At 40.5% G+C, this 15,304-nt stretch overlaps 1 protein-coding gene across 1 annotated transcript in view; it reads right to left on the reverse strand.

Annotated features, from left to right (window-relative positions):
• Nucleotides 1-14,691, reverse strand: part of LOC116861547 (myomegalin-like) — a 48,198-nt gene extending 33,507 nt beyond the window's left edge. The window contains 2 exon segments of the mRNA XM_032848188.1: nt 3,319-3,563; nt 14,661-14,691. Coding sequence (XP_032704079.1) covers nt 3,319-3,563; nt 14,661-14,691 — 276 coding nt within the window.
• Nucleotides 14,692-15,304: the final 613 nt, after the last annotated feature.

Genomic DNA, 15,304 nt, shown 5'->3' on the forward strand with positions numbered 1-15,304 from the left:
GTGTATACTTGAGGTAGGAAGGTAGCTTGGTGTTGAATAAAGTTTACCTTCCAAGGATGCGGCAAAGAGGAACTTAGAACCTAACTGTAAGAGTCTATTTCACCAGAAACCAGCAAACACAGTTTTGAGAATCTGGACACAAAACAGTTATGGCAAAACAAGCTTTATTTATTTGGTAGCCGGACAGTCACGCCCTCAAACTCCAGAAAAGCTGAAGTGAATTTACAATGATTTCATACAATAAGGTTCCTCTTACCCAAAACTAGACATTGATTTTCATGGAAAGGTGATGGAAAAAAAATTATGCTTACCCAAGATATCTCCATCCAGCAGGTATATATATTTGTCCATCATGAGCCCTATCCAAAGGCTAACAAATAATTCATTAAGTATCTCTGCCTAGCAGTAGGGCAGCCATTGCAAGGGAAATATACTTGCCCCAATGCAAAAGGTTTAGTCCTTTAGTTTGAGAACTGACCTTCTCAAAATGTCATCTGGTTATTTGCTCCATGCTAGGCTATAGGAAGGAAGGTTGAGAAGGAATAACTTTACAAACCTGTTTGCCTACAACTGAGAACTAGAGCAAAGGGCTCACATGACTACTCATAGTTAAGATCGTGTCAATCAGAATTTGGCTGTCTTCACATCTGTGCCTCTTGTTCACTTTTTCTGGAACTAATCCTGTCCACAGCAGCAATAATCACATGACTGGCTGATACCCCAATCTAACTCTTAGAATGGACATTTGCTTATCTTGCATATCCCTCTCTTCTCCCCAGAGCCCCTCAGTGGGAGGAGTGGGAGGCAGAGGAATCTGTCCGGAGAGGCAATACTGTACATAATTAAAGTCACAAGCATTGGTTAGGAGAACTTAGAAGAAGCTGTTCAAGCAAAAGGAGAAGTGGAATTCATGCAAGAATTTAAGGGAGAAGTAAGGGTCAGGTACAGCTAGAGCAACAAAAAGGGGATCTTGGTAGAAGGGGAAGAAATGGTGTTGAGGACGTGAGGTATCCCAGACAACCAACTACTCATGTCCTCAAGAGCCAAAGACTGTGCTGAGTCCAGTGAGATTTGAGGAATGCTCATGTAGGTTCTTTTTGTTGGTCTCCTCTTTTTATTATACAGGAGGTATAGAGGCAGACCCCGAGAGCCTCATTTTCCCAGCAGTTTCTCTAATAGCTCCAAGGAAGCTATCTCTGGAAAAGCCCAGCTACTTCTGCAGAAGGACAGATACCAAATGATCCACTTTCTCCTTAATAACTCAGAGACCCACAGGCATGGTCCATGCAGGAGGTGTGATTGCTAAGTGTCACTGGGCAAGGTGGAGACACACAGGAGTGCCAGTGAGTGCACTGGGATCACTGTCAGTGACTTAATCTCTGAGGCCCAAGGCATTCAACTCTTGAGCTTATGAATTGCTGGTTACACCTTCAGTGATGGCTGTTGTGAACAGTATTTCAGCCCTGGGTACCAAGTTCTGAGGTTTGATGGGGGCTTGCTCTTGAAGTGTCACCTGCTTGTCACTGATGTGTCCCAACCTGGGTGGTCTGTCAGGTTGTCCAACAGACTTCTGTTTTGTGTAACGAGATTTCACCAAGACAGATCCCTGCTTTGGAAGCATTTCCAATCCTCTTGGAGGTTCTCAGCACTTTTCCTGAAGTGGATCTTAGGCCTGCCACCTCCCCCAGCAGCCTTCTGATGACTCCCTGTCTTCTGTGGTGTGTTTCTGATACAAAAACCCAAGAGGGGAACTGTCCATGGTCTTGTTGTAAGTACAAATTTTTCTGAAGCTAGAACTATAGGTGGTACATAGGTGGTACAGAGGGGCGAGGGTGGGAAGGAGGAGCAAGAGATAGAAGGAGGGGGGGAGAAAAGGTGGATTGGAGAGAAAAGTGGAGCGAGGATAGGGGTTGGCTGGCAAGGTGGCTGGGAAGCTCAGGGAGGGTAGAAAGAAGACTGGGAAGTGGGTTTATTTGTTTATTTATTTATTTATTATTTTTTATTTTCAGTGAAACAGTATTCATTATTTTTGCACCACACCCAGTGTTCCATGCAATACGTGCCCTCTCCAATACCCACCACCTGGTTCCCCCAAACTCCCACCCCCCGCCCCTTCAGACCCCTCAGATTGTTTTTCAGAGTCATGGTTCACCTCAACTCCCTTCTCTCCCTCTCCCCTTGTCCACCTTGCTATTTGTTATGCTCCACAAATCAGTGAAACCATATGACAATTGACTCTCTCTGCTTGACTTATTTCACTCAGCATAATCTCTTCCAGTCCCATCCATGTTGCAACAAAAGTTGGGTATTTCATCCTTTCTGATGGAGGCATAATACTCCATAGTGTATATGGACCACATCTTCGTTATCCATTCATCCGTTGAAGGGCATCTTGGTTCTTTCCACAGTTTGGCGACCGTGGCCATTGCTGCTATAAACATTGGGGTACAGATGGCCTTTCTTTTCACTACATCTGTATCTTTGGGGTAAATACCCAGTAGTGCAATTGCAGGGTCATAGGGAAGCTCTATTTTTAATTTCTTGAGGAATCTCCACACAGTTCTCCAAAGTGGCTGCACCAACTTGCATTCCCACAAACAGTGTAAGAGGGTTCCCCTTCTACACATCCCCTCCAGCACATGTTGTTTCCTGTCTTGCTAATTTTGGCCATTCTAAGTGATGTAAGGTGGGATCTCAATGTGGTTTTAATTTGAATCTCCCTGATGGCTTGAAACTCGACCATTCTCTTAACACCGTATGCAAAGATAAACTCAAAATGGATAAAAGACCTCAACGTGAGACAGGAATCCATCAGAATCTTAGAGGAGAATATAGGCAGTAACCTCTTCGATATCAGCCACAGCAACTTCTTTCAAGATATGTCTCCAAAGGCAAAGGAAACAAAAGCGAAAATGAAATTTTGGGACTTCATCAAAATCAAAAGCTTCTGCACAGCAAAAGAAACAGTCAACAAAACAAAGAGGCAACCCATGGAATGGGAGAAGATATTTGCAAATGACAGCACAGACAAAAGGTTGATATCCAAGATCTATAAAGAACTCCTCAAACTCAACACACACAAAACAGACAATCATATAAAAAAATGGGCAGAAGATATGAACAGACACTCTCCAATAAAGACATACAAATGGCTATCAGACACATGAAAAAATGTTCATCATCACTAGCCATCAGGGAAGTGGTTTTGAGAAAAAGATAGCTTCTTACTCTAGGCTTACAAGGGCTGTAGGAGACTACCAGACCCCAAAGGGCTATGAGCCTGCCACCCTGGGAACCCAGAACCTGACTTGGACTTACTTGCTGGCTACTGTGTGCAGCTTCCTCCTCGATACTGTCTGTGAACTCGGTGCTAGTGTCTTCAGTATCGTCCCCTGAAGTTGCACCTGGAAGTGAGTCCAGAAGAGAAAGGTGATTCCCTTCACAGGTGGCTTTCAGACAGCAGCTAAAATTACACTTTTTGCCATCTGCCTCTGATTTCTTCCTTTCCCCATATGCATGGCCCCCTAGCCAGCAGGGCTGAAGGTGGAACCACTGTACCAAATCTGCAGAAAAGACTTATATCACTGATACTTTCTAATATTTAAGCTTAAGAGTTAAAACATTCACTGACTTTGACTGCACGGACCTGTACCTAAGGAGCTGCTGTTAGATAGAGTGGTTATGCCTCACCTATTTCCAGAAAGCCTGAACTATTTCCTGTATTGCCAGCCTGGCTATATAACAACTTTGTCTTTTGAAACATGGGCCCAACATGACTAACCTTTTCTCCACCATTGAGTACTGAGAGGGTCCCTGATTAAGGGAGACCTGCTTTTCTCATCCTTTTCCATCTCTGGGGTCATGGGGTGGCCATATCTCTGAGGAAAACCCCTCTAGGGGCTGTGTATTCTACAGAAGCTCAGGACCAGTCAAGACTCAAGGCACAGAATGGTTTTAGTGTTTCCTAATTCCTTCCTTTAACCTCCCCACCTCTCTCAAACTCTTGTTCAATGCCTCCACCATCTTTTGCCTGAAGGGTTTCTTATAGTTCTTCTACTTCCAAGTGAGTTTTAATACATTCTTTTGTTTCTTAAAGATGGACATAGTCATCCGAGGACACAAACATCCATGTCTTGCACTAAGGGAGGAACAATAGCCGCAGTTTGTGGTCTGGGCAAAGATCTGAGACACTGTTGGCTAATAGAACTTTTTGTAATTCTATGCATGTGCTGCCCAATACAGTAGACACATGTGGTTACTGAGCACTCAAAATGGGCTAAGGTGATTGAGGAACTAATTTTTTTTTTATTTAATTCAAATTTAAATTCAGCTAGGCACACAGGGCTCATGGCCACCATATCGGACAGAACAAAGCTGGGGCATTTCTTCCTCTCCATATCTGTTATAATAAAAGACTGTCCATCCAATTTTAGATTAAGATTTGTGGCCCACATTACTGATTTCTTCTGAAGTTGGAGGAATTTATGATGGTTAATTCATTTTAACACCAAAGAAAATCTACCATGACACTCCCCGTGTCTACAGAACAGGTTTTATAGAAACTGCCTAAGTTAGAGAAACCTGAGATATCATTCTGATTCTGGCCTCGGCAACCAACCTATTAAAACTCCTCTTATGGGAGGTGACAAGATGGCAGGGAAGTAGGAGGAGGCGCCCTTTCAACCTGTACCCTAAAGTGAGCTGATTACCTTCCAAAGAACTCCGATCACCCACGAAATCGGCCTGAGATCAGAATTATACACGTCTGGATCTCTACAGGAGCAAAAGACACCAGTGGGCAGGTAAAGCGGAGTGGGAACGTCAGACTAATATCAGAAGATAAACAAAAGGGGGAGGGAGCCATCAGAGGTGACCCATTGGAAAGTAATATCCCAATAGGAGAGTGCCCTGTGTCTAGGGACCAGCATTAACTTGCAGTCTGGCAGAAAGCACTCAAAAAGAGCAAAGGATCATGGTGGGGCATGGGGTGGAACTGTGGGAATCGGGGCGGCTAGGAACAGGGGCTTAAGTCCCCAGACCCAGGACAGCCACCCCTGGTGCAGAGCCAGAGAGAGTGTGGCGGAGAAACCAGGTCTTGGTCCCTGAGCCACCAGTGCGTGGGGTCCACTATCCCTGAGAGCGCCTGGGGTCCGGCTCCCGTGAGGGCCTGGGAGCCTTGCCAGCCAGCAGAAGCACAGCCTTTTTGCAGTCCCCACTCGAGTGCCATGCTATCAGAGTCCAAGTCGCGCCCCACGCCCTCCCCTGAGAGAGGTGCGCATAGGCGCCAGCCCTGTGCTCTCGGACCGGAAAGACCAGGCACTCCAGCCCGGGCCAGTGGGAAAATCTCAGTGTGCGATCCCTGCTTGGAACCTCTCTGGCGGTCTGGAGCTCCCCATACAGCCGCCGCTGCCATGGTTTTGGGTACAAGCAAAAAATCCTGCGTCCCCAGGGACTGCGACTCAGAACCTGCTCTGCCAGTGGCCAAGGGGGAATTTATTTGGGCTCTGCATCCAGACTGAGGCTTCTCTCTGAGAGGGAGGTCAGGGTGCAGTTTGCTTTCCTCTAAACCTACAAAAACCGTCAAAAGCGGTCAAGGCGAGAGAGAGAGAGAGAGAGAGAGAGAGAGAGAGAGAGAGAGAAGTGAACAAACATAAAAACTTCCAGAGAACAAAAGCCTGGAAAAACCAGTTTCCTCAGAGCCCATCCCCTTGGGGGGGGGGGGCAGGAGGACTTAACTCAGAGACTGAAAACCCACGTGGCAGGCCCCTCCCCCAGAAAACCAACCAGGAAAGAAAGAAAAAAAAAAAGAGAGAGAGAGAGAGAGAGAGACTACAAGAGAACCACCACCACTACTTCATAGGACAACTTTTATTTTTAATTCGTTCCCACTATTCTGGCTCATTTTTTTATATAGATAATTTTTTAACCTATTTACTATCACAGTGAGATGTCCAGTACATCAAATTCCATAATAACCTTCTAACCTGAACTTTTTGATACATACACCTGTGTTTTTCTTTTGCATTTCTATTTTTAAAATTTTTTTTTTTTTAAAGATTTTATTTTTCAGCGACAGAGGGAGAGCGAGCGAGCACAGGCAGACAGAGGCAGAGGGAGAAGCAGGCTCCCCGCCGAGCAAGGAGCCCGATGTGGGACTCGATCCCAGGACGCTGGGATCATGACCCGAGCCGAAGGCAGCCGCTTAACCAACTGAGCCACCCAGGCGTCCCTAAATTTCTTTTTTTTAATTTTAGTTTAGTTTATTCCTTTTTTACTTTTATTTTCTAATATTCATATAGAGTTAAACTTCAAAGTAATCCACTTTCCCCAATCAATGCTACCCCTATAGGTAAACCAATTTTTTTTTTAATTTTTTTTGGTAAACCAATTTTTAATCCCTCTTTATCTTAGGAAAGTTGAATCCTTTAACAAAGATATCAAGATACATCCAGGAAGAATCAACACAACCTTCCTCGCCCACACTGAGAATTTATAACCACTCTCCCATCTTTTTCTTTCACCAGTGTTTCTGTGTTTTTGTGTTTGTCCTGATAGTATATAAATCTTACACTTGGGGTTCTTTTTGACGAGGTTCTTCCTTTATTTGCTTATATATATATATTTTTTTTTCTCTTGTCATATACTTTTATCAGTCTTTTGGTTTGTCTGTTTTTGTTTGTATACTTCATAAACTTTACCTTGGGGCCCATTTGGGCTGAACCTTCTCTTTTATCTTCCCTTTCTTTCCTGTCTCTCTATCTTTTTTTCTTTTTCTTTTCTTTTTTCTCTCGTTTGGGTGGGGAATCCTGATTGCTCAGAAGTGTTCCATGGTGCACCTTGACTGCACCACGGTCAATATATCCAGCTACATCCATTCAGCCATCTCTCACCAAAATGACTAGAAGGAGGAATGCCCAACAGAAGAAAAATACAGAGGATAGGCCTTCTGCAACATAGACAACATGTAGGAAAGAGAATTCAGGCTAACAATTATCCAGGCAATAGCTAGGTTGGAGAAAGTCATGGATGACCAAACGGAATTGATTAGGGCAGAACTGAAAGCGACCACGGATGATGTTCACGATGTTAGGGCAGAGTGGAAAGCTACCAGGGTTGAGGTTCACAATGCTCTCAATGAGTTCCAATCTAATCTAAATTCTCTCAAAGCTAGGGTAACTGAGACAGAAGATAGAATTAGTGATCTGGAGGACAAACAGATAGAGAGAAAGGATCAGGAGGAAGCCTGAAACAAACAGCTTAGAAGCCACAAAAACAGAATCAGGGAAATAAATGATGCCATGAAACGTTCAACGTCAGAATTATTGGAATCCCTGAAGGGGAGGAGAAAGAAAGAAGTCTAGAAGATATAGTGGAACAAGTTCTTCATGAAAATTTTCCCAGTCTCACAAATGGAACCAGCATTCATGTACTAGAGGCTGAACGATCTCCACCCAAGATTATAGATTCCAGAAAAACATCAAGGCACCTCATAGTCAAATTGAGGAATCATAATTGTAGATATAATTTCTTGAAAGCTGCTAGGACAAAGAGGCTCCTTACTTACAGAGGAAAGCCCATCAGAATAACGTCAGACCTGTCCACAGAGACCTGGCAAGCCAGAAAGGGCTGGCAAGATATATTCAGGGCACTAAATGAGAAGAACATGCAGCCAAGAATAGTTTATCCAGCAAGACTGACATTCAAAATGGATGGAGAGATAAAGAGTTTCCAAGACCAGCAAGGCTTAAAAGACTATGCAACCACCAAGCCAACACTGCAGGAAATATTAAGGGGGGTTCTATAAAAGAGGAAAAATCCTAAGAATAGCATTGAACAGGAATATAGAGACAATCTACAGAAAGAAAGACTTCAAAGGTAACACGATGTCAATAAAAACGTATCTATCAATAATCACTCTCAATGTGAATGGCCTAAATGCACCCATAAAATGACACAGGGTTGCAGATTGGATAAAACGACAGGACCCGTCCATATGTTGTCTACAAGAGACCCATTTTGAACCTAAAGATACACCCAGACTGAAAGTGAAGGGATGGAGAAGAATCTTTCATGCCAATGGGCCTCAAAAGAAGGCCGGGGTAGCGATTCTTGTATCAGATAAATTAGATTTTAAACTAAAGACTGTAGTCAGAGATACAGAAGGACACTACATCACTCTTAAAGGGACTATCCACCAAGATGATCTAACAATTGTAAATATCCATGCCACCAATATGGGAGCAGCCAATTACATAAGAAAACTGTTAATCAAGATAAAGAGTCATATTGGTATGAATACATTAATAGTAGGAGATCTTAACACGCCTCTCTCAGAAATAGACAGATCATTGAAGCAGAAAATCAATAAAGAAACAAGAGCATTGAATGACACATTGGACCAGATGGACCTCATAGATATATACAGAACATTCCACCCTAAAACAACAGAAAACTCATTCTTCTCAAGTGCACATGGAACCTTCTCAAGAATAGACCACATACTGGGTCACAAATCAGGACTCAACCGATACCAAAAGACTGAGATTATTCCCTGCACATTCTCAGATCACAATGCTTTGAAACTGGAGCTCAATCACAAGGAAAAGTTCGGAAGGAACTCAAACACCTGGAAGCTAAAGACCACCTTGCTTAAGAATGCTTGGATCAACCAGGAGATCAAAGAAGAACTGAAACAATTAATGGAAACCAATGAGAATGAAGACACTTCGGTCCAAAACCTATGGGATACAGCAAAGACGGCCCTAAGGGGGAAATACATAGCCATCCAAGCCTCCCTCAAAAAAATGGAAAAATCCAGAACACTGGTATTTTTCAAAGAGCTGTAGCAAATAATCCTAAAATTTGTATGGAATCAGAAGAGACCCTGAATCGCTAAGGAAATATTGAAAAACAAAAATAAAACTGGCGGCATCACATTACCTGATTTCAAGATTTACTACAAAGCTGTGATCACCAAGACAGCATGGTACTGGCATAAAAACAGACACACAGACCAGTGGAACAGAGTCGAGAGCCTGGATATGGACCCTCAACTCTGTGCTCAAATAATCTTCGACAAAACAGGAAAAAATATACAGTGGAAAAAAGACAGTCTCTTCAATAAATGGTGCTGGGAAAACTGGACAGCTATATGTAGAAGAATGAAACTCGACCATTCTCTTACACCGTACACAAAGATAAACTCATAATGGATAAATGACCTCAACGTGAGACAGGAATCCATCAGAATCCTAGAGGAGATTATAGGCAGTAACCTCTTTGATATCAGCCACAGCAACTTCTTTCAAGGTATGTCTCGAAAGGCAAAGGAAACAAAAGTGAAGATCAACTTTTGGGACTTCATCAAGATCAAAAGCTTCTGCACAGCAAAGGAAACAGTCAACAAAACAAAGAGGCAACCAACAGAATGGGAGAAGCTATTTGCAAATGACAGTACAGACAAAAGGTTGATATCCAGGATCTACAAAGAACTCCTCAAACTCAACACACACAAAGCAGACAATCATATAAAAAAATGGGCAGAAGATATGAACAGACACTCTCCAATAAAGACATACAAATGGCTATCAGACACATGAAAAAATGTTCATCATCACTAGCCGTCAGGGAGATTCAAATTAAAACCACATTGAGATATCACCTTACACCAGTTAGAATGGCCAAAATTAGCAAGACAGGAAACAACATGTGTTGGAGGGGATGTGGAGAGAAGGGAACCATCTTCCACTGTTGGTGGGAATGCGAGTTGGTGCAGCCACTTTGGAGAACAGTGTGGAGATTCCTCAAGAAATTAAAAATAGAGCTTCCCTATGACCCTGCAATTGCACTACTGGGCATTTACCCCAAAGATACAGATGTAGTGAAAAGAAGGGCCATCTGTACCCCAATGTTTATAGCAGCAATGGCCACGGTTGCCAACCTGTGGAAAGAACCAAGATGCCCTTCAATGGACGAATGGATAAGGAAGATGTGGTCCATATACACTATGGAGTATTATGCCTCCATCAGAAAGGATAAATACCCAACTTTTGTATCAACATGGACGGGACTGGAAGAGATGATGCTGAGTGAAATAAGTCAAGCAGAGAGAGTCAATTATCATATGGTTTCACTTATTTGTGGAGCATAACAAATAGCATGGAGGACATGGAGAGTTAGGAGAAGGCATTTGGGGGAAATTGGAAGGGGAGGTGAACAATGAGAGACTAGGGACTCTGAAAAACAATCTGAAGGGTTTGAAGAGGTGGGGGGTGGGAGGTTGGGGGAACCAGGTGGTGGGTATTAGAGAGGGCACGGATTGCATGGAGCAGGGGGTGTGGTACAAAAACAATGAATACTGTTATGCTGAAAATAAATTTTAAAAAATGATTATTAAAAAAAAAAAAGAAACAACTTAAGCAAAAAAATACCTGCTAGTGATGACCTATCCGATTCAATCACCTTACACAGAAACTTTGGAGAAAAGTCAGAAATAAACACCTGCATTTACTAGTAGATCTATCTTAGCCCAAGTGAAAAAGAAAAAGAAAGAAAGAAAGAAAGAGGAAGGAAGGAAAGAAGAAAGGAAGGAAGGAGAAAGAAAGAGAAGTGTGTATTGCATTCAAAAGATAAAGCTATGATTACATATAGCTTTTTTTAAAAAAAATTTTTTTAATTTTTTAAAAAAATTTTTTTAAAATTTCTTTTAAAATTTCTGTCTGAGCTTCTGATGTGTCTATCTACAAATGTACTTAAAATTTTTTTTTAAATTGTGTAATTTTTTTAAAATTACGCAATTTTTTTATTTTTGGAGCCAACAATTAATGGTGAACATAGTAGTCAGTCCAGATTGGTGGTTTGAACTCTGCATCACAAGTTGAACATCAAGTATGTGGTTTTGCTGATAGGAGGTTAAAAATAGCAGTTTAAATTAGTGAGAGACAAGTATTTTGTTCAATAAGTTGACCTTAAGTTCTTTAAATGGCATGGCATGGCTTTAAAATTAACCAAAAATGATGTTCTTGTCTTATCTAACTGCTTTTCACTTCTCTCCCACCTGATCTCCCTTCCTTGCCCACATTCAGGTGAAAAGGGGGACCAGAGTATTAAAATCATTTAAAATGCAATGATTTATTTTTATGCTGGAAAGAGAATGTGTTAAGATAAAAGCTTATCAGCAAATTCTTGAGTTTCAGAATTTGGAAATATTTGCATGATGTCATTAATATCTTTCAAGCCTTGGATTTTCAAACATTTGCAAAAAGATATAGACTTTCTCCAGAGGAAAAAAATCACTGGCGCATGTACATAATCCCATCCAACACACTCTTACCTATATCCATATACTCATGCACAGACACTATTATACCCATTTGCATATATTTGGACTTGTACACATTAAAAAAAAAACTCTTGTAAATTCATATGTTCTTATAAAGAAACATATATTCCTGATTTCTGTTTAGAGAATCAGAATAAAAATTTCACTTAGCCAGAGGTCAGCAAAATATGACCTATGGGAAAAATCCAGCCCAGTTGCTGATTTTATAAATGAAGGTTTATTGAAATACAGCCTAAATCAGTTATCTTGTGTATTATTTATGGCTGCTTTCATGCTATAACTACAGAGTAGATACAGGACTGTATGACCCACAAAGCCTTAAGTACTTGCAATCTAGCCATTTAAAGAAAAAGCCAAATCTAGAACAAAAATCTTTATGTGTGGGGAAACAGAAAATTCTATTTGTAACCTATTCTTAAGAATGCTCTGATGGCATGGTGAACCGAATAAGACCCTTTTCTACCAAAAGATCCTACAATGATGGATAATATGGAAGAAAATTATAAAATATGGCTTTACCTTTGCACATACCAGAGAACTGCAAATGAGATTTCTACACAGATTCACCTGAGTCTGCCCCAAGTGACAGGAGACAGAGCTCCAGCCACTGATCAAGAAACCATGAGGGAGGTTAATACACACTCAAGGTCAAGGTTCTCTAGGAGGGGTAAGAGAATAAAAAGTAAATTGTCACTTATGGAAAACAAACAAACAAACAAACTTCTGGCCTATGCTACCAAGAAGTCAGAGTCTGAACTTACACTGTCAAACCAGAATATTAATATGATCAAATCCACCTGCTCTACAGAGCCACCTGCTCTACAATCAAGCCTTCATAGTGCAGCCACTGTGGAAAACATTATGAAAGTTCCATACAAAGTTAAAGACAATACTACCTTGTGATCCAGTAATCACAGTATTGGGTGTTTACTCCCAAAATACAAAAAAACTAATTCAAAGGATACATGCACTCCTATGTTTATTGTAGCATTATTTACAATAGCCAAGGAATGGAAGCAGCCAGTGTCCACAGATAGATGAATGGATAAAGAAGGTATATGTGTGTGCATGTGTGTGTGTACATATATGTATGTGTGTGTGTGCATACTTATTACACACAATGGATTAATATTAAGCTATAAAAACAATGAAATCTTGCCATGTGCATAGCATGGATGGAGCTAGAGAATATAATGTTAAGTGAAAGAAACTGGAGAAAGATAAATACCATATAACTCCCAAAGGGTAGAATTTATTATTTTAATTTTTTTAAATATTTTATTTATTTATTTGTGTGTGTGTGTGTGAGAGAGAGAGAGAGAGAGAGAACATGCACAAGCAGTGGGGGCAGCAGGCTGAAGAAGAAGACTCCCTGCTGAGCAAGGAGCCTGATGCAGGACTCAACCCCAGGACCTAGGCAACATGAGCTGAGCTGAAGGCAGATGCTTAACTGACTGAGCCACCCAGATGTACCCCAGGAAGAATTTAAAAAAACAAAATGAACAAGGAAAAAAATAGGGAGAGAGAAACCAAGAAACAAACTATACAGAGCCAACTGATGGTGACCAGAGTGGAGGTCCGGTGGAGGGGAAGGAGGGAATAGGCAATGGGACTAAAGAGTACACTTATCACTATGAGCACTGAGGGATGTATAGAATTGCTGAACTGCTCATTCTATTGTACACCTGAAACTAATCTAACACTCTGTGCTAACTATGCTGGAATTAAAATAAAAACAACAACAAAAAAAGGGGAGGCATAGACAATGAATCTAAGAACATTGGGGGGGATTAACAGAAAATACTCTACAATGACTTAGCTTACAAACTAAAAAACAAAATATATTAAAAAGTTAAACACCAGGGAAACTGGGAAGGAGATGGGTAATATAACCACTAGAATTTATGCAAGTTAAAATACAGTTCTTGTAAGTTAAAAATTCAGCAGAATACTTAGAAAAAAGGGCAAAACTGAAGAGTATCTTTATAAAGTCTAAAAAGTAAGTGAGGAGCCCTGGATCAACTGACCTCAACACGTCCCATAGGGATTCCCCCATATTCATTTACATTTATTCCACATACAGCATTGTATATATATTGATTTTATCCATCTATATATTGCACTGCAGTTACCACTGTATAATTAGCTCGTGGTTCCATCACATCTAATAACTATCATTTCTAAAAGAATACAAGAAATAGGAAAAAATGGGATAAGAGACACCAAAATAGAATGGAAAATTATAGTATAAATTAAACAAAATGAAATAAGAAATTTTCAAGAGCCAGCATTAAAATAATAATTTTATAGAGCTTTTGAAAAATATCAATCTTCACACTAAGGAAGCTTAAGTTATTCTCTCCATAAATATATTGAAAGGGAGATACATGGATCTCTCTCTCCATACACACATGCATGTACACACACACATAAGTAAGAACTCCTTATATGAGTACATTATAGTAAAAAAAGGAGAAAATTAAAGCAAAGCATATTAAAGCAGAGAGAAAGGTAGTAATTCTAAACATAACGTGACTAAAATTTAGATCAGTGTCAGGATTCACGTTTACGATACAGACCAGACCCTAGAGAACATTTCCCATGTGCTCAGTGATAACAATTTAGGTGTTCAGATGCCACTAAGGTATCATTCAAGATAAGGATAAAAAGAGCATATCCAGACAAAAGAACACACAAGAATGTTTACTACTAGTAGACTATGGTAGAACATATTACACATGGTTTATGCCAAGACGAAACTAAGCCTAGAATGGAAACAAGAGATTTAAGAAGAAATGGTGACAGAATAAGTAATACGTTTTTAAAAGACATTATTTAATTGAAAATTATTGTGCTATTTCTAAATAGGCAGTAGCTTCAAAATAATATGTTTCATCAAAAAATAGAAAATGAAAATTCCAGAGAGGAATGGATAAAATAGGAACAAAGGTAATTGTTGAAGAGGAATCTGAGCCCATGTATCAACATGTGTCCATCTTTAGACCCACTTAGAAATGAGAGTCATTAAATGTACTTGCCACAGCCAAGAAACCTGGGGATGTAGGAGTCTCCTGGAGATGGGAAGCACAGTGGGTAACAGAATTAAATCTATTTATAGGAGAATAAGAGATGGTGGGCACTTCTTTACTGATGAAGCAGAGGAGGAAGTGGCCAGGCAGGTCATCTGGAAAGGCTCCTGGATCCAGCTCTGGAAAAAGCAAGACAGGCAGAAAGGTTGGGGGGGGGAGCAGGGATTGAGAGTGGTTTCTAGGAATTCCATATATGGAACAAGTGGAATAGGTGACACCCCTCCACTCACACTCTTGGTCCCATATCCTGTATCTGTCCATTTTAGATTCCACTGAGGACAGAGATTAACCAGAGGACAGACTTTACTCAGGTCAGTGGAGAACTACATACCTCAACAGAAATTTATCACAATTCCTGAAAGAATTAGAGATCCTATGGTAGATGCTGGTTCCAGAATCTAAATTATCTTCTTATTGCTACACGCATGATGCAAATCAGCAGCAGGGTAAGGAATGACCAAGAAGAACTAATAGCATGAAAGGAATGAAAACAATTAGAATTGCAGGCTTCAAGAGAAAATTTAAACATTTCAAATTCATATTTTCAGAATGACTCAAGAATGTATTTGTTATATAATGCCAGAATATTATACAAAATGAACTACCAAAAAAGTAGGATGGGGTGGGGAAGAGAGTTTAAAAATTGTATTCTCATTATGTAAATTAAAAATTTTTAAATATTAAAAAATGAAAAAAAAAGGAAATTTTATTCAGAGTTAAGAAGACTAAGAGAGATTGATTTTGAGAGAAAAACAGCCTAATGCAGCATTCCAATAGTGTCCATATATGAATGGCATGAATTTGAGCTGTGGAGAAAAGGGGAAAAGAAGGAGAAGGACAAATACCTACAGCAGGCAGAGAAGTCATTTAGAAA

This window comes from Lontra canadensis, unplaced genomic scaffold (assembly GCF_010015895.1).
Source record: "Lontra canadensis isolate GAN:19392208 unplaced genomic scaffold, GSC_riverotter_1.0 scaffold200, whole genome shotgun sequence".
In the NCBI taxonomy this organism is placed as follows: Eukaryota; Metazoa; Chordata; class Mammalia; order Carnivora; family Mustelidae; genus Lontra; species Lontra canadensis.